Source organism: Apus apus, chromosome Z (assembly GCF_020740795.1).
Source record: "Apus apus isolate bApuApu2 chromosome Z, bApuApu2.pri.cur, whole genome shotgun sequence".
Classification (NCBI taxonomy): Eukaryota; Metazoa; Chordata; class Aves; order Apodiformes; family Apodidae; genus Apus; species Apus apus.
The window spans coordinates 27,980,448-28,006,457 of NC_067312.1; the positions used below are offsets into that span (position 1 = coordinate 27,980,448).

General features: G+C 40.1%; 2 protein-coding genes across 2 annotated transcripts in view; one reads left to right on the plus strand and one right to left on the minus strand.

The window, feature by feature from the left end:
* Window positions 1-206: 206 nt before the first annotated feature.
* TMEM252 (transmembrane protein 252) lies at window positions 207-1,911 on the plus strand. The gene is made up of 2 exons (XM_051642104.1): window positions 207-484; window positions 1,554-1,911. The coding sequence occupies exons 1-2, from the start codon at window positions 207-209 to the stop codon at window positions 1,909-1,911; spliced, it is 636 nt and encodes a 211-aa protein (XP_051498064.1).
* Window positions 1,912-3,134: 1,223 nt separating this feature from the next.
* Window positions 3,135-26,010, minus strand: part of PGM5 (phosphoglucomutase 5) — an 86,704-nt gene continuing 63,828 nt past the window's right edge. The window contains exons 10-11 of the mRNA XM_051642086.1: window positions 21,037-21,171; window positions 3,135-8,851 (exon numbers count right to left, since the gene is read on the minus strand). Coding sequence (XP_051498046.1) covers window positions 8,762-8,851; window positions 21,037-21,171 — 225 coding nt within the window. The 3' untranslated portion in view covers window positions 3,135-8,761. The remainder of the gene's footprint in view (window positions 8,852-21,036; window positions 21,172-26,010) is intronic.

Consider the following 26,010-nt stretch of genomic DNA (forward strand, 5'->3'; position numbering starts at 1 on the left):
TTAAGATTACAATTTAATTTCAAAAGAGATTAGGAGTATCTGGAAGAGTTAATGAGTATCTTAAAACTGCCAGTTTCTCTTAATTGTCAAAAGGCCAGTTGATCCTGAAGTGTTTAAAATACTAGTGCATGAAGATCGGAAGCACAGCTGAGGCAGCCAGCAAACAAACAGCAGACAGGAACCAAGTGCTGTGTCTGCTGTGAAAGATGCCAAAAGTTGTTCTTACCTTCATTTGTCTTTTTGTGCTCTTACTCAGTTTCTCCACTATTTGTCTGGGCATCCTCTGTGTTTCCACAAGTTCCTCCATATGTAGATGTGGAAATAATGAGCTGGTGCTTTATTGCCTGTTAGCTTTGGGGTTCTTTCTCCTGGTGACTGGCATTTTCTGGAGCACCTTCCATGAAGTCTTGAAATACAGAGGCCTCAGCAGCACCTTCATTCGAAATCCCAGCCACAGAGACCTACATGTCAGCACTACGGACAGGTATGTCTATAGACAAAACTGCTGCTGATTAACTGGAAGGGTTTTCTAAACTTACTGGGAGAAGAAAGAATAAATACAAGATTTTTACAAAAAAACCCCTATGTAGCCAGTTTATTATGTTCCTAAGGAGAATATCGTAGTCTAAAATTCAATTTGCTAGAGCAAGATGCCCATGTGCAAACAGGAATCTGTGCAAACAACACATAAGGTAAGGTATGCTAGAGGAAACATGGCAGGTTGCACAGAGTTGTCCAAAGCCATGCCTGAGGGAAGCAGGTGCAGCCATGCTGATTTCATGGGGCTCCTGCAGAAGGATCTTCAGTCTCATCTCAACAGACAATTCCAGATGTGCTGCTGTGGGGTATGTGCTTGTATTACTTGTTACCAGTGAGGTACGCAGGCAGCTTCTACTCCTAATACTGTGCCTACTGAGTTTTGTTGTGCAATTGTCCCCATTATTTCTAAGGAAAGTCTGATGCTTTGAGGGAGAGTTTCTTAAACTGATTGGCTCTGGGCCTGAACAGAGTCACTGGATACAAATTTCTTTTCCCAAACTGTTGTGGAAACCGCACCAGAAACACGGACAATGGGTGCTCTGAAAGTGCTATTAAAAAAACCAGCAAATTTTTGTTAGATAAGCAGAAACATGCAAGATGTATTTTAAAACTGTAGAAAGCAATTACTATTGTAATAATAAATAACTCACTGATTTAATATATTCAAACAGTGATCTCCTTATTCTTCCAAATCAAACATTTTTAGGGAACTTGTTGGAACATTCAGAAATATGACTGTATGCCATAAGTGTGGACTCCCATGGGGAAGGCTTTTCTTTTTATAATGCTGTGTTTTAATAAAACATTTTGCAGAAAGACCTAGGTGATGATCCCAGCCACACCAGCTGTTTTATATTAACATATTCTGTTGATTTAATCCTACTTACGTTTCCATTTACAGTTTAAGCCTCATCTGAACTTTGGAAATGTAACAAACAAAGCCTCTAACCAAGCTTTCTGAGATAAATCGCGTTTCACCACCATGTGTTTCTTTTTCGTTTGCCTTTTTTCAGGCCTGACTTCTATCCCCCCTTCTATGAAGACAGCACAGATCCTGAAAAACAGACCTCCCTGCTGCCAGTTGCCCCCACACTAAAACAGCAAGAAGTCATCAATATCCCTCCTCCTCTGTATAGTGAAAGCAGTGCAGAGGTCATCAGTGAAACTGATGTGCAGGAGCAGCCACCACCCTATGAGTTATCTGTACAGCACCTACAGCAGCACCAAGCAGCTGACCAAGACTCAGACCCCAGAATGGAGCCAGATTCTCATCCATCCACACAAGAAAACAGTTACCAACAGGATACATACTGCCAGGGGACCTCAGAAAGAGCAACACCTGTTAGAACATCTGAGGCAGGCAGTGGGTAAAATCCTGCATTGGTGAAGTGGGTTAAATTGGAAGAAGACATGTGTGAGTGATTCCTAACAGTACCCCACTTCGGGTGAAACTGCCCATGAGAATCATTGACCATTTGAGTGTTTGAGTGGAGTTGAAGGGGATGTGTAGAGAGGTGCTCACTATTTCAAAGCAGAAGGAATCTTCATAAGATAGAAATGACCAGGCTGTATCTTAGAAGAGTCAACATCACGGGCAATAGGTGTTTCTTATGCTACAAGACAAATTAAGCAACATGATGTTATTGATCTTAAATACCTTGTGCCTCATAAAGAGTTTCAGCTGAAAGTCCTGATTTGTTGTTTTGTAACATTGGCTGACTTGGAAACCCTACTAACTCAGCCTTGGTTTGGAATTTGTAAATGATTTGCTGTAACTGTTATTTTTGTATCACATGCCTTTCAAGCTGCTTGTTTTGGTTTTGGTTAGTAATAGTATGAATAAATTTTGTATTTCAAACCAATGCCTTGTATTAGCTTACACAAGATGTCCATGGTTCAGGACAAGCACACAATGCAGTACACTTAATACATTTCCTAGCTGCTAAAGGGACAGCCCTGGTTATGCCCACAGCTTCTCAGAGGGAACTAGCAACTGCAGGAGGAAAAACCTTCTCTGACTCCTCTGAGCTGTCTTTAAAAGCAGTTGCTTGCATTGAAGCTTACTTAAGACTGTGGGAACCAGAAAAGGGGTCCTGTGTCCTGTTTTCTGACACAAATGACCTCATGGTTAGGGAACAAGTACCAGAAAGAGGACAGGTTTGGACTCATCCTTCATCTATTACAGGTTTCCTTCCTTCCACAAAAACACTGAGGCAAATTTGCATCAAGGCCACTGTCATCTATAATTCCAGATGACACGAGAAACTTCAGGGAGGTCCAGTCAGATTTGGACTTGCAACACCAACCTATAGACAGAGTTTTGCTTTTTCATAGAATCATAGAATAGTTTGGTTTGGAAGGAACCTTTAAAGGTCATCTAGTCCAAACCCCCTGCAATGCACAGGAACATCTACTAAACCATTGGTAACAATGGCTAAGGCCATCAAAGTGACAATCATGTCAGTTTTTTCTTCCAAAGAGTTTCATTCTTTATGGGAAAGGTCTATAAAACTTCAGTTGTTGTAGGGAGAAAGGAAAGCAGCATAAAATGGGATGGACAATGTGCAGGGAAAGAAAAATCAATTCAAGACAAGTTGAGGAAGACAAATTTATTAAAACAATCACAGGCAAAAAAATATAGAAGCTGACAGAAGTTGCCATCAGCATATACAAATTTTTCAATGTGACTGAGAAGTGGCACAGCACAGAGGGGAACAGTAAAAGACAGAGGAACAGTGCACATTAATTCTGTAAGAGCTGGAGTGAGGATCTACACCAAGTGACCTTGTTATCTTCCTACCTCTTAGCACTGCCATACCCACACCCTGAAATCCCTTGCTTATTTACTCCAGGACCCCTGAGTCTGGAGGTTGTATGCACTGCACAATTATTGGTGCAGGGATCAATTATAGCAGAGGAGACTGGTTAACCAGGGGAACTCCAGAAGAAAATAATTCTTGTCCTGTGCAAGTTTAACCATTTTTTATTTCTTTTTTCCCTTTCCTGCAGGAATCTAACTTTTCTACTGCATAACTTCTAAAGCAAGACCAGATGATCAGGAAATTATTGAAACTATAGGTAGCTCTGAGAGCAAGTAGTGCTGGAGTACTGCTGAAGGTTGTTCTTGGACCACTTTGCTACAGGAAATGACATGCAGATTCTTTCCACATAGTTTATGGACAAGCAGGAAGGGCTACTCCTCTCTCCCTTTCCCCCAATCCCAGGTCGGTCCTGCAGTGCCCCTTTTTAGCTCCAGCCTCCTGCCTTCCGCAGATGTTGTGAGGTATCAGTGGATCTAGAAATGTGACACCAAAGATAATTGCATCTTCAACCTCCAATATAGAAGAAAGTATTTGAAAAATGAAATTTGTTGAGATAACCAGAAAATTAATATTATTTTTTACAATGTTTTTTCAGTTTGTCTTCTCAGCTAATTAACTATGTGGATATAATCTCAATGGAAAATAGTGTGGGCAATTAGCTCAAAAATTTCAACAATCTTAAAGCAGCAAAAGCTTTTAAACTGTTTGCTTTTGAACAAACTAAGAGCTTGAAGTCATCTTAACTAAGAATACCATCTCCAAGTTTTAGATTATAAGGAATTTCGTTTGGACTGGAGGATGTGAGGTCAAACTAAGGCTTCAGTGCAGAACAGGTTTTTTCACTGCATAGACAACAACTTCCTGATAGAGGTGATTGAGCATCCAACAAGAAGGTGTGTGGATGTCCTGATACTCCGAATACCAGAAAAAAAACAGTGGGCATGTGAAGGTCTTCACTGCAACTCTTAGGACATGGTGGAGTTTTCAGCCTAGAGAAGGCTCCAAGGATACCGTATAGCAGCCTTCCAGTACCTGAAGGGGGCCTACAGGAAAGCTGGGGAGGGGCTTTTCATCAGAGGAAATAGGATAATGGGTGACGATTTTAAACTGAGAGGAGGGAGATTTAGGTTAGATATTAGGAAGAAATTCTTCACTTTCAGGGTGGTGAGGAACTGGAATGGGTTGCCCAGGGAGGTTGTTGATGCCCCATCCCTGGAGGATTTTAAGGCCAGGTTGGACAAGTTTTCGTGCAACCTGGTCTAGTGGCAGGGTTCCCTGCTCATGGCAGGGGGGGTTGGAACTTGATGATCTTTAAGGTTCCTTCCAACCTTAGCGATTCTATGATTCTATGAGTTCAAGATCTTGAGAGAAGCGAGAAAGGCTGAACATCAGACCAAAGTATCAGAGTGTACTTTAATCTCTTCAGAGATCTGCTTGGAAGAATCACCTGGGTTATGGCCCTGGAGAGAAGATGAGTCCAGAACAGTTGTCTGATTTTCAAAAATCGTCTCAGTGGTGCCCAGTGATAGGACAACAGGCAATGGGCACAAACAGAAACACATTAAATTCCATCTGAACAGTCAAAGAAGTCTGTTTTGTTTTGTTCTTTACTGTGGGAGTGATCAATCACTTCAACAGTTTGCCCAAAGAGGTTTTGGAGTCTCCACCCTTGGAGATAGCAAAAATGCTGGGCAACCTCCTCCACCTGACCCTGATGTGAGCTGAGGGACAGACTAGGTAATTCTAGTCCCAGTGGACCAGATGGTCCCTTACAACCTCAAACATTCTGTGATCCCATGGTGCAGATGAGTACTGATGCATTCCAAATTGCCTCTGAACACAATGCACTTCACATTCTGCCACTCACTATAACTCTGTTACAGCTCACTTCTTGCAGTGGAAAATGTAATAACCCTTTAGCTGTACCGGCAGGTGAATCTGCTGGTATTTTATGACTTAGCTCAAACCAACTGATGGTGAAGCCCAGATGCTTGAAGCCTCTGTGGTAAAAAGCCACAACTATGCTCCCTAATGAGGCTATTCCAAACATTTTGTTCCTTGTAGCTACATTAGCACTACACTTTTCTATCATTTTCAGTAATTCAGTCTCAGCTATTGTGTTTGTATAAAATGTTAAACTAAAGTTATGTTGAAGTTGTCAAATTTTCCCTTATTTTCCCCTGGTGTAGACTATTATTTATCTTAGATAATGAGAGCAGTAACTACAGTACACTGTCATTAAATAGATGAGATTATCAACAGTTTTCTTTAATACTGAACATTATGAAATAATTTTTATACTACGCTCCCTTCCCACCTTTAATTCCTTTTTCTCTCCCTCTCCCTTCCTCAAATCCATTGTTGTGCTATTAGTATTCTTTTATTACATCTCTCTTTCCAGCTGAATCAAGCAATTTTTTCTGCTCCTAATCCTTTCTGTCACCTCTTCTCTTCTCTGTTGCCTTTCTCTGTTCATGGGACCCAACAAGCCCTGTCTTGGTCAGCCTTCTGCTAACGTACTTTGAAACCATTGTTTCTCTGAATCCCTCTTTCTCCCTTTCCTCCAGCATACTGGGAGTTTATCTTTGTATTGCTGGGTACAATAAAAATCTGAGGTTTTGGGAAACAGAATTACTGTCCAAGTAAACGTTAGTGTAATCACAGCTGATCCAACATGGGAATAGTGCAGTTTCCAAACTTGATAATGCTGCTAACCCAACAATAGCCACAGAAGAGTCTGGGTCTCTGTCACAGTGCCTAGACACTGTGGTAAGACAACAGTATTAGTAATACTTTTCCCTCTACTATACGTATGGTCTGTTCTTTGAAGCCTTGTGTCTTGTATAAGTTCATAAATGTTGCCATTTTTGAAGCATTCATCTCTCGTATTAAAAAGTAAAAGACCTGAGGAAATGCACTATGCTTTTTAAGATTATGGTTAGAGTCCTTCACAAAACACATCAGATATAAAGATAGACACTGTACTTCAGCCTTACAAAGCTTTGTTCATCTTCTAGCAGAGAAAAGCAATTAACTGGTGGAAAACAGCAGTTGTTCCATTTTATCAATATCATTAGGCAACATAAAAAAGGGTAGGCTAGTTCTGGAAGTCTGCTGTTTCTAATTATTCCAAGCCACACACAAATAGACCTTTTCTCCGTTTCAGAACAGAGACACAACAATTGTTTCTGAAGCCCAGGACAAAGCCAGTACTAAGATCTTAAAATACATGCTATGTTCACAAAGACTGCCTTCATGAAAGCTGACTGCCACCTACTGCAGCTAGTGCTCTGGTAATTTTGTGTTAAAAGCACAAGTATGATCTTCACAGTCCTGACTTGTTCCTCATGAGTCTCCCCACATCTTGAAAGACACCTGTCTTCAGTACTCCTCATTTTTCAAACTGCAAGTCCCAGAGGCTTGGCAAATGTGATACTTGGTAGTAAAACCAGCTAGTTCACCACATGATCAAAAATTATTACATTGCTCAAGAATGATAAGAGATTTTCGAAGTTCTTGGACTGCCTTTCAGAACATTCTTTCATGCAGCCCAGTAATTTGAACTAAGTGTCATAATGCAGAGTATGTCTATGCTTGACTATGTATGATCCACTACTTACAAGCTTACTCTCCTGCACCTAGAGGAGTGTGACATATAAGAAAAATGGAAGGTGAGAAAAACACGGTTTCTGTAAAGACAAATATTCTTCCATGCAAAAGTAGATGTCCAAACTGTAAGAGAATGCTGTAGTGATCTCAAAAAAAAAATCTTTATGAAAAGAACTAAAGCCTTAAAATGTCTTATGATTTATGGGAATAGTTAATGGTACGGCAAAATACTATGTGAGAACATTAGTACTTCATTTGTTTAGAGGTAATTAAGTGGATACTCTAACTGTATTACAGGCATTTTTATTAGGATGCTTGAAAGTGCAGTGTGTCTTGTCCACAATTACATATTAAGACAGAAATACAGTATTACTCTTTATTGTGTACTCAGTGACATAGCAATTTTTTTTACAGACATGTTGAAAGAAATCAAAACAATTCCCTTTGTTGCGATATTATATGAATTGCACTAAAATCTGACAACCACAATTAATTGAAACACACTGCAAAGAGGCAAGTTGCACAAAGCCACCTTGACAAATGATACAAGTGACCACACTGTTCCCAAGGAAGCAAAGCTTTCAAAAAACTCACATGCATAAAGTGTTTGCTCTGTTCTTCAGAGCACAGTATTGTAGCTAGAACTGCAGTAAGTTTCACAGGCAGAAAAATGCTGATGTCCATATCCCCAATATCCTTCTCAGATGTATGCCAGGACGTCTTTTCTCCCTTTGCAATCCCCAGTCTTTTAATCCATGATCCACTGTTACATAGAACCTAATAGAAACTGTGTCCAGCTGGTGAATCAGGCAAGTATTTCCATTTAATAAGTTAGCATTTGTTTTCATTTCCTCTTCACCACATGCTTCACTTACCACTTTGTGGTAAGTGGAGCATGAGTATCCCAAAGACTTAAAAACCTTCCATCATAACTCCTTTAAGAAAAATTTCTGAACTTGCAGTGGTTACCTTTCAAACACAGTAAGCACCAGTATCATCTGCTGACATAAGGAATATTGCAAAAGACAGTCAGATTCCACACCTGACATATTGCTGGAAGGACCCAGTCAGCTTCTATAGAACAAAAGCCCCCCTGTGGAGGGAAAAAAACCCAAAGAGTCAAAAAATTAGTAAAATCTAAAGGCATCAATTACATTGATGTGCTTTAAAAGCAGGAGCAAAAGATATATATATATGGGATAACCCCTTCTTTGGGAGCATGTGCAAGTGTGTTTATGACACTGCTGCCAGTATGCATCTGTGAGCGATGGGAGACAGGAGGGAAGCAGCGGTGTCAGGTGAGGAAATACACCCTTAGCAAACCTACTATGCAGCCCTTACGCCTCAGACATGCTCTTTATACCTCTTCATAAATCAAGTGGAAGGTTTCAAGGGTCCCAAACAATATTCACCAGGCGTGTCTTTGCTTTGCAACTCCTCCCCCTCTCTCCCCAGCTGAAATTTTTCCAACTTAATCACAGCATTCAAAAACAAGCAGTTTTCTGTCACATTGCTGACATTTGAAGGTAAAGGCCTCTTTCTTTGGTTATATTGTTATCTGAAATTAAAATATTGCAGGTAAAACAAAGAATTCAATACAGTGTTGTATTTGGAGACCAATGCAAATGAATATGCTCAATATTATATTGAATTTTTCCTCCCACCCTACCTCTATCCCCAAGAAAACTTTTTAAATCCTACAAGGCACAAATGGTTAACATGTTTCAGCAAGGCCCTGTCTTTTCCTTGCTGCTCCTTTTTTGGCCCTGGTTTAACGATCTTCCATGGCTTCAGGTGATGACAGTGGGTCCCTTTCGCCCTGTCCTCTCATGAATCTGAGATATTTTCAGTGCGATTGCTATAAGAGGACTCAGCACAGCCTGAAGAGGAAAAAATACACTGAATTACATAAAGCAGAAATATCAACAGACTTCTTGTATTCATAAATGCCCCTTTTAACTGTAGTATTATTTAATAATATTAAATCATTCAATAACAATAAACAGTTACACAGTTACAGTGTCTATATTGTCATACCTGATATAATGAAGTATTGTGCTGAGTGTATGTTTTGTGAAGTGATACACTGAGTAGACCTAAGCTATGCAGAAAAGATAAACCAGTCAAGACACTACACTGATAATGTCTCTATGTAACAGGCATTGTGGTGACCTTCTTGAAATAAGCTGTGCAAAGCAACCTAGAAATCACAAAAACAGAACTGTTTCTATTCTGATGGGTGGAAGCCATGTAGATGAGATTTTCTTCCTACGAACACTCACTCTGTCAAGCTTAGGGCCCAGAAGGTACTGTAGCAATTACCTTAACAGAAATCACGGAAGTGCATTTTGAGTAACACCACCTGTAATTGCATTAAACGGCTTAAATTGCAACAGAGGTAGGATGAACCCTCAAGTTTCAGGCTACAGACTTTACTAAATAAACATATGTATGAAAATGCCCAGATGGGTGAGTGAAGACAACTCTGACAGTACCATATGAAAACCAAGTGAAACGTATTTTTTCAAATGACTACTTAATATTCTCTCAGTTAATTATATGCAAAGGTAAACTGGCAGAGCTGAGGTTTGTGTGAAAAATTTATTTTCAGAGAATCATATATCTGATTACCAAACTAGTAAGGTAACTTCTTGACCCTCTAAGATCTCTCACTGCTGCTTCTTTCAAATGAACTACATTCTGGCTTTATACCTGTCAGGCTTAAAAATAAAATTAAACAAAACAGTATTTCTGGAGCCCTTATATTTACATGTATCTTATTTATTAGCTTAATATAATACATACTTTGAATACGTTTCAGCCACCTAACAGTTTCTGGCCATATGAGACGTTTGCTTTATTTATACAAATGGTCAGACAGTTAAATCAACAGAGTGAGACAAACTACCTGTGCAAGCAGATCCATGGAGTAACACCATGAATAGCACTGGTGCAAGTGAGTTTATGATCAAACTTATTTATGCACAGGTGTGAGCAGTGTCAAACTGCTATTGTTCAAAAAGCTCCATATTTGTAGGCATCTATTTTCTGAATAATCATTGAACCAGAATACAAGTCCACTGAAGTCAAACATGCTTAGAGGAGATTAAAATGCAGAGCATAGACTTGCATCTGTGGGCAAATGCTGCAAAAGTAAATATTAAAGTGTGCCACTTCATAAAGTCGTATCACTCCAGCAACATGGATTAAGAAGGACTGAAAGAAGACCAAAGCCTCTGAAGGCCCTGTGGCACTCCTCTAAGAACCCTCTTCCTTATTTAATCTAAAAAGCATATGAAAATTTAAAAAACAATCCTACTATCTAGCTTTACTTGACCCTGCTTTCTTAACTTATCTCTTGGAAACTGGGAGGTATGGCAAGTTTTCCTTTAGATATACTTTAGTTCAGCCTGGAGAAGAGGAGACTGAGGAGACCTCATAGTTTCTCATTAAGGAAGGCAGAGGAGTAGGTGCTGACCTCTTCTCTCTGGTGACCAATGATAGGACCCGAGGGAATGGTAGCGAGATGTGCAGGAGGAGGCTTAGGTTGAACATCGGGAAGAGATTATTCACCCAGAGGGTGGTGGAGCACTGGAATACGCTCCCCAGGGAAGCAGTACTATCACCGAGCCTGACAATATTCAAGAAGCGTTTGGACAACACCCTCGTGGACATGGTGTGAACTTTGGGGTTGTCCTGTTCTAGGGTGGGAGTTGGACTAGGTAATCCAGGCTGTCTGAGGAGGTGGTTGAGCCACCATTCCTGGAGACATCTAAAAAGACAGATGTGGTGCCAGGGGACAGGGTTTAGTGGTGGACATGGCAGAATTAGGGTAATGGTTGGACTCGATGATCTTGAAGGTCTTTTCAAACCAGAGTGATACTGCGATACTGTGATAGATAAAATCTTAAAACTGAAAATAAACAGAACTGACTTAAATCTGAATTTTGTGCTAGTAAAAACAGATAGATGTTACACCTCTGAAAAACAGAGGTGCCAGGGAACACATCAAACAAGCAGGTATCTCAAACAAGGCAAATAAAGATGAAAAGCTCTGTGATTGGGAATAATCTGTACCAGAGCTGTCAGAGTTGTTATCATTCCTGCTTGGCTCATGTAGCATTTTTTTCTCTCTGCAATCTTGCAAAAAAATTCCATACATCTCCCTTTCTTGTAGTCAAGTTCTCAGGTAAGATTTGCCCCATGATTAATCTGGTTTAACAAAGACTCTGGTAGGGGTGAAATGTACCTGCTTGCAGGTTAAAAGCTCAGCATGTGTCTGGAGTTTGGCTTCAGAAAATATTTTTCTCAGAATAGGTGGACAAATGCCATCTATATGTCACGAAACATCTTCTGAAAACTTAATATATGTAGCACTTACATTAAAACTTGCAAACTTTCATCCAAAACTCATGCAGTTCTGATGTGAAGGCATCTGTCCAGACTTTGCCAGGGGAGCCTGTGAATCTTTTCACTTCAGTCTCTCCCCCAGCCTGCATTGATTTTCAGTCTTATTAAAAAAATCAAATGTAGGTGAATTTTACATAGTCTAGGCACAGACATTCTCCATAGCTTTCAAATTCACTTCTCCCTGCCCAATGTAAGCCTCAAAAACAAGTTGCTCCATCAGTCTCATCTTTAAAAGAATTCTGCAGAATTTATCTGGGAAAAATAAAATTAAAAAAAAGCTCAGAGAATAGTAATGCCCTCAAACAGGATCCAAACCTTTTAGTGAACACCAGGTAACTACAACTCTTTTTTACAGTTTTCAAAATTTTGCTCTGTCTTCTCTTATTCTACTGATCCTCATTTTGCATTCAGCATTACATCCAACACTGTTATTTTGGGCGCTCTCAGCTTCACGTATATCCAAGTGAATGTGCAGGGTGAAACCCAAGGAATAAAGGGTCAACTACTTGTATCTATGTTACTATTTGTAAAACACTGAACACAAACCCATTTGCTCCTTGTACACTGGGATCACAGGGAGAGGTAAAGGAAAGCCACTCAAATTAACCAATCTTAAAAGATTGTCCTACTGGGGACAAAGATCCTGCAAAGTTCAACAAGGCCAAGTCCAAGGTTCTGCATGTGGATCAGGGCAATTCCAAGCACAAATACAGGTTGGGCAGAGAACGGAGCAGTAACAGCCATGAGGAACAGGACTTGGAGAAGCTCAACATGAGTCAGCAATGTGCACCTGCAGCCTTCCAGTACAAGAAGGGACCACAGGAAAGCTGGGGAGGGGCTTTTTACAAGGGCTTGTAGCAATATAGCAAGGGGTAATGGATTAAAACTTCTAAAGGGGAGATACAGATTAGAAGAAAATTCTTTACTATGAGGGTGGTGAGACACTGGAACAGGTTGCCCAGAGAAGCTGTGGATGCCACCTCCCTGCAAGTGTTCAAGGCCAGGTTGGATGGGGCTCTGAGCAACTTGATCCAATGGGTGGTGTGCCTGCAATGCAGGTGGGTTGGATCTAGATGATCTTTAAGGTCCCTTCCAATGCAAACCATTCTGTGGTTCTCTGATCAATGGCCTAAAACTTTTATGACTGTGACATAAGCATTTAGGCACCTGAATTACTAGCAATCAAAATGACACTTCAGACAGTAATTATTTCAGAACAAATGTTCAGACCTTGTGAGTTCTAGGCAGAGCTGGCATAATACTGCATGTTCCAGAACAATTCACTTTGCAGGAAGAAGTGCAATAATTTAACTTTTGGAGCTCTGTAAAGATAGATGTGCCAAATGTTTTCTATATCTGCATTTTCCCTCTCTAAAAACCACTCTCAAATCCCAAATTCTACCTCTTCAGCTGGTTGTCTAATAGATTTAGTATCAATTAAAGTAGTTCTCCAGTCCATAAATAAAGCTTTGAGGAACATACAGAATCACAGAATATTAGGGGTTGGAAAGGACCTCGAGATCATCTAGTCCAACCCCTCGCTAGAGCAGGATCCCCTAGACCAGATTACTCAGGAACACATCCAGGTAGGTTCTGAATCTCTCCAGGGGTGGAGACTGCACAGCCTCCTCGGGCAGCCTGTTCCAGTGCTCAGTTACCCTCAGACTACAGAAGTATTTTCTCCTACTCAGGTTAAACCTCCTGTGTACCAGTTTGTGAACATGGTCCCTTTTTCTGTCACTGGACACCATTAAGAAGAGTCTGCCTCATCCTCCTGACACCTGCCCTTTAGATATTGATAAGCATTAATGAGATCCCCTTTCAGCCTCCACTTCTCTAAGCTAAACAGACCCAGCTCCCTCAGCCTTTCCACTCACACAGCAGACGCTCCAGTCCCTTCACCATCTCGGTGGCCCGGTAGTTCCGTGTCCTTGAACTGGGGAGCCCAGAACAGCACACAGTACTCCAGATGAGGCCTCACCAGGGCAGAATAGAGGGTGAGGAGAACCTCCCTTGACCTGCTGGCCACACTCTTTGTTAATGCACCCCAGGATGGCATTGGCCCTCATGGCTGCGAGGGCACATTGCTGGCTCATGGTCAGCCTGGTGTCCACCATGACTGCCAGATCTTTTTCCCCAGAGCTGCTTTCCAGCAGGTCAGCCCCCAACTTGTACTGGCACATGGGCTTGTTCTTTCCCAGGTGGAGTACTCTACACTTGCCCTTGTTGAACTTCATTAGGTTTCTCCCCACCCAGCTCTCCATCAAGGTCACACTGGATGGCAGCACAGCCCTCGGAAGTGTCGGCCAATCCACCTGGTTTTGTATCATCAGCAAATTTGCTGAGGGTACGCTCTGTCCCTTCATCCAGGCTGACAATCAATATATTGAACAGGACTGGACCTGGTACTGATCCCTGGGGACACCACTAGTCACAGGCCTCCAGCTGGACTCAGCCCCACTGACCACAACCCTCTGAGCTCTGTCCTTCAGCCAGTTCCCAATCCATCCCACTACCTGATTGTCCAGTCCACACTTCTCGAGTTTGATTGTAAAGATGCCATGGGAGACAGAGTCAAAAGCCTTGCTAAGATCGAGGTAGACCATGTCAACTGCCCTCTCCTTATCTACTCATCTAATTATGCCACCACAGAAGGCTATCAGATTGGTCAAGCATGACTTCTGCTTGGTGAATCCATGCTGCTACTCCTGACAATTGTCCTCTCCTCGATATGTTTTAAGATGGCACGAAGAATAACCACACACTTGCAGAATGCTTTGAAGTCACCAAAAGCTGTAATTGCTAGGTGGTGTTATTGTGTAAGTTATGATAAGCCTTCACATTTCAGTCATGGGCCAGAAATCCTCTTCTCTTGTAACACTTAAATTCCTTCTCAGTCCTTCTTTTTTTATCATTTAAACACTACACAGAGGGTTGCTCAGATAGGTCAGGGCAACTGAGACAGCTCTAAGTCCTGTAACAAGGACACAGAGGAATTGAGAAATAACTTCTTCCTTTCTTACCTTTTGCTGTTCCATCATTTTCCCTTATTTTATGTGACTGCTTCAAGCAGTTAGCTCTTTGTAACCTGGGCAACAGAAACACTATCGTATAAAATAAGGGAAATAAAAAGAAGGGCAGAAGAGAGGATTAAATCCCCCAAAGCAGGTTTTGATGGCCTTACCTATTAGAAGGAGCTTTTCATTTGGCTGTAGTGTACTTTAAAAGTCAAACCAATACACTTGCAGAGCAACACTGAAGTGATGGAAAAGATAAAGACTGAACTGAAACAACTACAAAGTGAGATCAGCACTAAGATCACACAGTCTCACACCAAAGCTGTAACCTCCTGCAGAACTTCTGCCATAAGAGCTCAACGCACAGCTCAGCTAAGCATGCCTGCTTAGGTCTTGCACTCCGAAAAACAGAAGTCTTTGGAAAGGCTCCTGCTACAGCTATGCATCCTAGAAAATCTAAGCAATATGGATAGCCTGGCTCATTGTGGAACAAACTCGACTGGCTCTGTAACATCCACAGCATTGGTGGTGTTCACTTTCTCAGCATGAAGAAGCTCACCCACTTCAGGAAAAAAGGAAACTGACCTCTCTAATTTTCTGCATGGTCTTCCTGCTAACTCAAATAAAATTACAATAAAGTTCTTTTTCCTCAAAAATTCATACTTTGGTGATCAAGACACTTTTTATCTCAATGATTACTCTTTTAATTGGTTCGCCGTTTTGAACAGTAACACAAAGAAACAACTCCTGCCCCAAAATCGTTCCCTAGCTTCTGCGAATCTAATGAGTCTGTAGCTAAGACGTAGTTCACTAGTCTTTGGCAAAAGTCATTGCAGCATTTGTGATGTACTACTTCCTGTTTAAGGAGTACCTGATCTAGACTGCACCGGTCTCTGACAGCACCTATTTATTGCTGTTGCAATTCACATAATGAATAATTACATGCTGTAAAAAGAGCTAGTTAGTACATGCTCAGAACAATTCAGATTATTTACTACACTGTTCCCAGGGCACTTATTCTGCAACAGTAGCACAACCATGTTGTTGAAGAACACATTGGATTTACAACACTTCAAAACAACTCTGCATTATGAGTAATTTATTTCTTGTTCTTCATATGTGAAACTTCCTATTTGAATCTTACCCAAGTACGACAATATGTGGCTACAGAAAGGACAAGAAGATACTAACCATGTGTAGGGATCTGCAAATAATGAATAATGAGTTTATCTATAAAATAAGGCTACAAATGAGCCTAAAGTTCAATAAACTCTTATTTTAGTACATCATTCCCACTGAACACATCTCTAGATTTTCCATCCGTGTTAAATTTAGCACAGCTAATAAATCTATTTTTAGAAAAGGATACATGCCAATGCATAAGGGTCCAGGACTTCAGAGAGAAGTCTGTTGCTTGTTACAACAAACTGAACTTCCTGAAATCACTAGTTAGATGACTATTTGACTAGTTAAAACCAAATAAATCTTTTTAAGAAAATCTTCCAAGTTGGAAAGCAATTTTCTCAGAAATACACAGTGATGTGGCACATCACTAGGGACAAGGAGCATCAACAGAGTGGTCTTCCATTCGAGGGGATCATTGTAGTTTTAAGAAAGAGTTGGGTATTGTTTTTAAGACTTTAAGAACTAGAATGCATCACCACTGTAAATGGCAAAATTTTAAAATGCTTACACTGTTGGGTTTTTTTTATCTACTTTGCACAGAGGGTGATGGAAATTGTTTATTGCTCCTGATTTTCATTCCTGTTGATACTGACTTATAGGAAGAACTGAACTATTAACAGGAAAAAAGCCCCACTTCTTAACTCCCAGGTGTCCATGAAACTGCTTCTGCCAATTTCCTTCAGCAGATCATTCAACAGCCTGAAGCCGCTGCTATTCACATTCATCTATGATCTCAGAATTCTAATTATCAGTATATTTTACTGCTCTCCCTTGGACTCTTTATGTTGTTCATCAGGCAGTTGTCTATGCTTAATCTCTTCTAGGTGGAAAGTATTACCAATTAATTGTGAGAAAGATGATACTAAAATGAGATTTGGGTGACCCTTACATTAATTAACAGCTACTGTTTGGTCTTCATATGAATTGGAACAAAATGTCCTTACGAGCCTTGCTTCCATCTGGTTACAAGAATGCTCTGAAGGAAAATACACACTTAAAAGCAGTAAGGCCTGAGAATCAGTTCTGCCCATAAGACAGTGCAGTTACACAGCACTGAAGCACAACAAAGTATAAGGAGAGCTTCATTTGAGCACCACTTGCTTGAATGGCTCCCTGAGGCCAAAATTAAAAGGCACAGCTATGAGCAGCCCCAATAGTGGTTCAAACTATGTCAGGCTTTCTGTTTGCTTGTCTCAGTAAACACTTAACTCTGAAAGTAAGTGCCATGATGCTATTTATATTGGTGTTTCATGACAATATGCATGTCTCAGCATGCATATTGGAAGCTGTGGTTTAGATTTCTACTTATTGGTGGAAGATGAACCTCCAGCAGTTACACTGTCAAAGAGAAGAGTAGGAAACTAGAAAAGCTTGAAAACTGCTGAAAAGTTGGCTGATTAATTTTGGGAAAGGGGCAAAAAAGGATGCTGATATGAGGCAAACTCAAGCTAGTTACCACAATGATACCACAAAATGTCACTGTAAATTCCAATATGGGGTGTCTATCAAGACAGAGAGTTTTGTTTCTTACAAAAAAGAGCCAAAACCACGTATTAAGGTACTTTTGCCTTTCATTTCAAGTATTGACTGAAATTGTCACCAGGCCAAAACATGAAGCAAAGCAAAGCTTTCATCTTTCACTTGTCTATGTAAAAAACTAAAAGAAGCTACTGGAAGGAGGTGGTCCAGAAAGCAGAAGCAACTATTTACTTAAGCAGCCAATAATTTTTGCAAATAATGTCTTGGTTTATGATACAAAAAGTATGGAAGAGAGTTTTTCCTGATCAGCTGTTCCAGGCAAAATACATTAATACAAAAGCCACGTGTAGTCATCTACTCAATTAAACAGATCAACTACACTTAAAGAAAAATAAATACTATCCCAAATGTAATGATCTTGTTAAATACTATATAGAAGCTATATATTTTACATAGTTCTTTACATCAGTGCTCTTGGAATAACTGGTCACTTACGAGCGTGTTGACTCTGCCCTTACAACTGAAAGTAAATAAGAAACAAAGTACTTAAAACTTCAACTCTCTCTCAGCTCTTCTGGATGTACATGTCAGTATGAATCTCAAAGCAAACAAAAGGAATTAAAATTGGGAAAACTATGCTGCTCCTTCCCAGCAATACTGTTTTCTGAAAAAGGAATTTCCTATTAACACTCTTCCACATTGTCCACTGAATATATCAAATGATTTTCTGAGAAATTCTTATTCTTGTACTAATGTAAGGATCTCCTGAAATAAAATTTATGTACTCCCTTGAAATCCACCATCTGCCTGAGGAATACAATCTATGACCTTGCACATCCTAACATCCTCATGTTGTGGGCAAGGAATCTAGCCAGGGCAATAGAAAAGGATCAGTGGGAACTGTGCAATACCATACAATGAGAAACCAGAGAAAAAATTTCTTGGATTGAGATGAAACTGCTATTTGTCCCAGATTTTCTGCGTATGGCAAGAGATGAGGAGGGTGTTTATGGTACTAGGTATCTCCTGAGGCGGTCTGGATATCAAAATGTCTGTCTGCACTGCACAAATGCAGGAAAGTCCCTGCAAGATGTTTCAAGGCAATGACATTTCTACATCTGGGATTATCTGTTCACTACTGAATATCCTGGATAAACTGCCAAAAGTGTAACAATCAGACAGGATTTTTCAGTCTTTTTTGCTGTACCTAGGAATAACAGATCCTTTTGGTAACCATAATAAAAGACCAAACTCTAAAAGCTTTAAGAGCAGTGATAATCCCTACTGGCTCTTCCCAGTCTCCCTTCAGGACTATCCCCCTTAGCACCCTAGCCATGAACTCCCACTCTGCCCCAGGGCTGTCAGTCCCTGCCTGAGCTATGCCATCAGAGAGCTTGTCTTCAGACTCATCTCTGGGTCTGCCTGGGTGGACCTATGCTTCTTTCCCTGGAGGATCTCTTGGATGTACATTGTAGTTTGTCTCCAGTTCTGACTTTGACCCAGACTCCTGGATGGACCCACACTGTTGCCTTGTCTCCAGCCCTGTCTCTGGTCCCATCTCCTGCTGCTCCAGGTGGACCCTGAACCTGACCCATCATGTGCCTTGTCTAGGATGGTCAGTGGAGCTTGTTACCAGAGCCTTGCTCTGACTGCTCCATTTGCCTGCCATGGGACTGTCCCCTGGACAACGTGGGCACTGCTTTTGCTGTAGATGCTCTGGGTGTCTGGCTCCTACCACCTTGTACAGCAGCCTCCCTGGATACAGTCTGTGTTGCAGGTGAGGTCACTGGATCTTGATGGACTTCATGCACCCCTCCCAAGCAAATCCATGCAGAACAGAGATGAAATGCAAAAAGTAGGGCAGCACATTCCTCATTTTCTGAGGATAACCTGTGCTCTCTCAATTTAGTCTCTTCACAAGTGCAGATTTCACTGAGAGTATTTGCTCTTTTCCATGTAAATATAAAAAAAACCAACAACAACCTGGTAAATACTTGCCATTGATTGTACATTACTTTAGGAGACACAGAAACCTTAACTCTGCCAGCATGTGACTTCTCTCATTTTGCACATCTTTTAACAAGTAGAACAATCCATTCATGCAAAAAGGATACAATTTTAAAAAGCACATTCTTGTTTGTCATTAAATAGTCAAAAGTTTAGCTAAATGACTTCTGCTACTATATGCTTTATTTTTCTAGCAATTTTTGTTGGGATTCGTTAGACAGAAAACATGTCCAGGTCAGACTTTTTGTGTCACATATCACAAAGTTACTGCATGTAAGTCCACTGCAAACCTCTACAATGAACTCTTTGTCTGTCTCTTACTGTGACTTATTTTCATTTCATCTGTGCCTTGCCTACACAGCACAAAGAACTATGTTTAAAATGGTCAGCTCAGCTGCAACTGATAACAATTTGTGCTGTAACCAAATTTGACGTTATCTGTGGTGGGTTGACCTCAGCTGGCCGCTAGATGTCCACTACGCTGCTCTCTCATTTCCCCTCCATTCTTCACTGACCTCGGTGTCTGCATTGTTGTTTCTCCCACATATTCTCACTGCTTCCTCCCTGCTGCTGTTGCATGGCATTTTTTACCCCTCTTAAATATGTTAACACAGAGGAGCTACCAACATTGCTGATTGGCTCAGCTTTGGCCAATCATGGGTCCATTTCAGAGCCAGCTGGAACTGGGTCTGTTCAACATAGGGGCAGCTTCTGGTGTATTCTCACAGAACCCACCCCACAGCCCTCTTTCTACCAACACCTTGCCACATACACTCAATTCAGTACAACATGAGAATGGGGTTGTAGCAGTGTTCTTCCTTGGTCAAAGTACATTTATGACTCTGCTAGCTAGCTAAACCTGGGTGCACAGAATCACAATAAAATTACTAAAAAATAGCCCTCTACTCTGTTGGAGATTTAACTTTTTAAGTGTTCTATCCAAGTAGTTGCTGAGGATGCAAACTGTTACTTTAAGAGAAAGCAAATAAAATTAATAGATCATCTCTGCAGGAATGGAGTCTGCAACATATCTAGAAAACCAAAACACTTTTCATGACTGACAGACAATTGTTTAATAGCACAGGAAGAAACTCTCCAAGTTGAAGGTAGGAATCTGGTGAAAAAACCTATGTCAAATGTTCTCCTAGAGTTCAAATGCATTTGATGGCATTTATGTTTTGGGAAATATGCATTTGTATTCCAGATATGACCACACAACTACACGGGACTCCAAAATACAGGGCTTTGATTTACTACAAGCCAAATGCTTATCCTCACTTACATGAAACATCCTCAGTCCTCTCTCGTTGTATATCACAGCCTGAAGGTGTTTTACGGGGAAAAACCTGACAGTTCAAAGTGTGATTTATATTATTAATTATATGACGCATCTGCTGGACCATACTGCAACTTGCTCTCAACATTCACTCTTCTTAGGAAAGAGTTTGGTTATGATATGATTCTTAGACAGCTGTAAGTCTTTCCTTTAAAAGGAATCCATATATTGTTTAGACTCTGGCATCAGTATTTCCTAACTGCACTTTTGCAGTGAGGAATCCCTGGGATACCTTAACTAAGTCATCATCAGATAGCCTGCTTAAAAAATAAGTATATTTTTTTAACACCATTCTGTAACTCAGTTCGTAACACTTGGGGGAGGGGGGGGAAGTGAAAAATTAAAATTAGCATGGCTTCTTCTAAAAGACTAAAAGTCATTGACCAGCATTTATCACCAGGCATCTCAGCCTTTAACATTCCTGTTGTATCAGATATTACACAAACATATATTAGAACTGCTGGTCCTACCTCAAAACACGTACAGTCACATGATTAGGAAAATCATCCAAAAACACAGTACACAGAGGTCAAAATGCTGAGTACTCCTGCTGAAAGATGAAAACCTGTAGCCTTTGCTATCACAGAGGACGTGTGTTACTTACCGACCTATTACAATGCTACTGCATTACCTGTGGCTCCTTATTGTGCTGGCTAGGATCCTTTTCATAACTCTCTGCATAGATCCGGAGAGTTGCTCTCACATGGCTAGAAGCACTCATTCTGAAGATGAGCCTGGAAGCATCTGAAAAAATAATCCGCAGCCCCTGTGGGAGAAGAAGCAGCAGCATGTATGTAGGGTGGTCGTACTTTTCCAAATCACAGCTCACTGCTTTAAAATAAGTGAAAGGAAGAGTAATTTGGATGCAAATCCTCTGTCCCTGTTAACTTTGGACAACTTATTTATTCTCTTTTTCCCCCTTCTAAAGACTAGAAATAAACTTGTGTATTTCCTCCCACTCCTCATAACAAAGACTCTCTTACTGCTGTTTTTATTTTCTTGATCTGACTTGTTCTTTATCTGCGTGGCAGAGCACAAAATCAATGTCCTGAGAAATGTTTGTAAGATCAGGAAGAATCAGTGGTCTCAGAAACAGCTACGGGATCCACAGTTGACTGACTTTCTCTACAGGAAGACCATTAAGGCCAAAGGACTAAACTGCACAGTTAAATAGTTGTAGTGTTTCAATACTCTACTAATTCTGTACTAACACAAGTCCAGTTCTCCTTCTGTAAATGGTACCCTAAGGCTAACTGCCAACTCTGCTATGCCACTGAACTTTATTTCCCCTTTGAGTCCTGCTGTTGGCCAATACCTAGTGCATAAATTGAGATCCTTGCTACTTCTGCTTAAGAGGCAGTAAACCATTACAATGAGAGAAGAGAATCAAGAGAAAGGCATTTTATTCTTCCAGTTTTATCATCAGCTTGAGAAGACACTGATGTTAGCAACAAAGAGCTCCAGTATTCAAAAGTATAAGTAGAAACCTTTGTTTCCCCAGGTATATGCCTAAACTTCTTCAGCACCATGTAGAGCATTGTTTGGTTGATTATCACTGAATCACACAAGGGTTTGGGTGGGAAAGGACCTTTAAAGGTCATCCATTACAATCCAACTGCAGCGATCATCGGTATCTGCAAGTAGATCAGGCTGCTCACAGCCCTGTCCAACCTGACCTTGAATGTCTCCAGGGATGGGACATCTAACAGCACTCTGGGCAACCTGTTCCAATGTTTCACCACCCTCATTATAAAAGGTTCCTTCCTAATATTTAGTCTAAACCTACTGTACTTTAGTTTAAAGCATTAATGCCTGTCCTATTATGACAGGTCCTGCTATTTCTTGTAAGCTCCATATAAATACTAAAAGTAAATGGAATAAGGTGCCCCCAGAGCTTTCTCTTCTCCAGGCTGAACAATACCAAACCTCTCAGCCTGTCTTCATAGCAGAGGTGTTCCAGCCTTCTGATCATTATTGTGGCCCTCTTCTGGACCCACTCCAAAAGATTCATGTCTTTCTTGTGAAATGCCCATTGTTACTAGAAAATATTCAACAGGAAAATATCCCACAAGGATAAAGGGTTGTATTAGATGGTCTAAGAGATATTTTCCATCTCTAACTTCACTGATGCAATGATTAGCTGCTAGTATTGTATTATACGTTTATTTTAACATGTATTGGCAACATAAATTTATCTAGTAGTCTCAATATTTACAGCATAAGTGACAAATGAAAATTGTTTACATTCAGAAGACTGAGCTTTAAAGCCCATTTCTCTAATATTTGCTATTAAGCCACCTTTGTAATGAGATGGCTCAATTGATGTTAACGACAGTCTTGCCACTGGTTTCAATGGAATCAAGATTTCATCTCAAATGCTTTGAATTATACAGACAGTTTGTTACAATCTGATCCTGTGAACAAGGGTTGTCTCTTGTTCATTGCTCATTACACTTAACTTTATGGCAATAAAAGAAAGAAGATAAAATGAAGATTTTCTCAGTTCCGCACATAGTTTGGCTTGAATGGTTGTCAAACCCAGAATCTCAGAGTACAGAATATAATGTTAAGCAGTTTTAAGAGGCAAGGACAGAAGTATAACCTATCTGGACAAAATGAAAGCAAGAACATCAGAGTGTGAGAGAGTCTTCCTCTACAAAGACTAAACGAGCATTTTACATGCTCCTGCCAGGCCTACCAATTCCCACAATGACATGACTAGCAAGACCACTTAAATACTTTTCCACATAGTCCTCATTGATCTAGCAATAGTAACAGTAACACGCTGCTACTCTGAAGTCTCACAACTTATTAAATTTTGGAATAAGAAGGATTTATAAACACTCCCAGCTCCATCAAGGACACTCTTCCCATAACTTCATGATGCAAAAAAATGTTCCATCCAACTACAGCATCTGTAGCCAGTTTGATGTTACAGTTAATGGCACTTGAGATGTTTATGCCACATACATCAACACATGACCAGCATTCAGACAGTTCACTGGACTATTTCTGAGCTTATTTTCTTTATTTTGCATTTCTCAGGGACACACAATGAAGTATTGATTTTTACACACACATAATGACAACTAATATTTGTAAGACTAGGATTCCTGCCAACAGCTGAAAATAATCTATAAAAGGGAATTACAGAGACACAGTGGCTGTACCACTTAAAAGCAGTAATTCTAGGTTCCAGGGAGAAATCATACGCTAGGGAAACAGCAGCTTTTAGAGCTGGACTGTCAAAGCTGACCTTTAAAGTCATAGTATTCACATCTGGAGATTTGGTTTAATTCATTTTTTTCAGAAAGCGGCAGCAAAAAAAATCTGACTTTTGACCTTCCTTGGAAACAGTGATTTAAGCACTAGCAAAACTTTTCACTCAGGATGTACACAGAAATTAATGAGAGCTATTTGATGTTTATATTCCTACTGTTTTCTGGAAACTGTATCTAAAAGCCATGAATTGTAAGCATTTGTTAGAACAAAAGGAAACCCAAGCAAAACCACTGCTACCAAATAAATAGGAAAAAGCATTGCCTAGAGAATAAACTGTGGTTCCGCATCTTTTGCAAAGTCAAAATCAAATAAGTTTTCCCCTGTTGTTACAAAATATACAGTCTAACATAAAAAGTTTTTATTTTTTGACATTTTTGGGCTTTTTTGGTCAGCAAGGTCAAAGTAAGCTGGTGGAATTGCAATCAGTCTGCTTACTGTTTGTCACAATGGTATTTTTTTGCCTGACATAAACTCCATCAATTTAAAGCCACGTATTTCCTATTTATTATATAGAAAGTGTCAGCTCTGTTAAACATAAATTTTTACATGTAGAACTTAGAAACTGATGCAAGAGGAAAAGAAAGAAGAGCAATACTCTGAAAAGCCCAGAGGCCAGAATAAATTCTAGTTTTAATAAAACAGGACACAACATTTGTCCCTAATAAGAAAAATGTTTTCTTATGGGAACATTTTTAATATTTTTTTTCTGAGAGGAAGCAGATAAAAGGGTTCAGTACAGCTCCCACACTAAGCATTTGCAGATATTTGTTTTACACAAATTGAGCCTGCTAAAGGATATTAATAAGCTGTGTAGAAACTCTAAAACAAAAATATGTTCCACAGTTAAGCCACTGGCTTTGAAGCTGCTGTGATGGAGACAGAGCTTCACAGAGATCTCTCTCTTTTAGATTACAATCCAGTTGAACAGCCTGCTGATGTATTACTATCTATGAAGCAGTCAGAAAACTAAACGTACTACATTGTGTACTATGTAGTTCGGTTTCAAGCATTTTGGGTTTTTTTCAGTTACAGAGTTCATAAAAAAATAAATCATAATAAATGAGCATAGTAAGTTAGCATGAAAAAGATTAAGCAGCAGACTTAAAGCAAAGTATCTTAGGATTTCAAAAAACATTATTAAAGTATAATGGCAAGGAATTACACTAGTAAGAAATCTAGACTAGCAGCAATGTATTTGACACATGGCCACACTACTTCAAAATACTGCAATTATCAAAATTTTTATTTGGTCCTGTACAGACCCTTTAGTGTCTGTGCCTAGGAATAGCAGACCATACTCACTACTCTGACAAGAAGTGTCTTACTGCTGATACACGATTGAAATATCATTCAGAAGAGACGTTTTGCCTTATCTCTGGAGAGTTATCTGAAACAACTTTTTTCCAGCCTTTCCAATGTCTGTATCCTGACTCCTGCTCAAACTGAAATGCAAAAAACCAAGATTATGTGAAGAGCCCTTTGCATCGCAAATCTAATGAAGGAGTGAGAAAACATTAACCAGCTTTTAATAGCAAAACTCCAGAGTTTTATTCTGTGAAGCTCAGAACTTAAGAACCCTTCATTAAAGAGCTCAAAGTTAACCATTATGATGGGCACCCTGTACTTCTAATCCTTCTAATTCAAGTTTCACAAAAAAAATGCAACAGGTCCTGTTTCCAGCTTGCAGGACCCACAGGAGCAGCACTGCTGTTACGTGTTCATGTGTCAAAAAGATAGCACAACAGGGCTTTAAATATGAAAGCAGGCTTCAAGAACAGCAGCATGTTTCACTTTATTTTATACCCCACTACTGCACTGTGATAAATAATATTCATGGGTTTCAAGAGTCAGAATGAACTAGAAGATACAGTCTGGGCATATGGTTTGCTGGCTATTTCGTTGTTTAACACAGAGCCAGCTTCTCATTCATGAGATGTAGTGCAGTTACACTGCATATAAATCTCCGCAACCTGCTGGGGAGCAAACTTTGAACAAGTTCCTGAAAACATAGCTGAACAATCTGTATGAAGCTCACAGCAGTCAGAAAGAAACATCTGCATTTACATGAAGAGCAAGCTACTGGAGGAAAGTGGCAGCAGTGAACTGTTATAGTTGAACTGTACTCTCAAAAAATACATCTTTCTCCCTGTGATAAGACATGCTTTCTGGTTTTACGGGCTCACTTTCAGAGCTGACTTGAAAACAGGCCAAGCCATGTCACTCTGTTCGTGTTACATATTGATTTAATTAGCAGTTACATTCTGATTTAGGTGAAGGGCTTTGGATGAAAATTAAGGGAAAGATAAGTGCACTGAAAATTTGC

Bases quoted from the DNA above. Each gene is read 5' to 3' on its own strand.
- TMEM252 (XM_051642104.1), top strand. From the start codon at position 207: ATGCCAAAAGTTGTTCTTACCTTCATTTGTCTTTTTGTGCTCTTACTC. The intron at 485-1,553 runs GTATGTCTATAG...GCCTTTTTTCAG, and splicing joins CATGTCAGCACTACGGACAG to GCCTGACTTCTATCCCCCCT.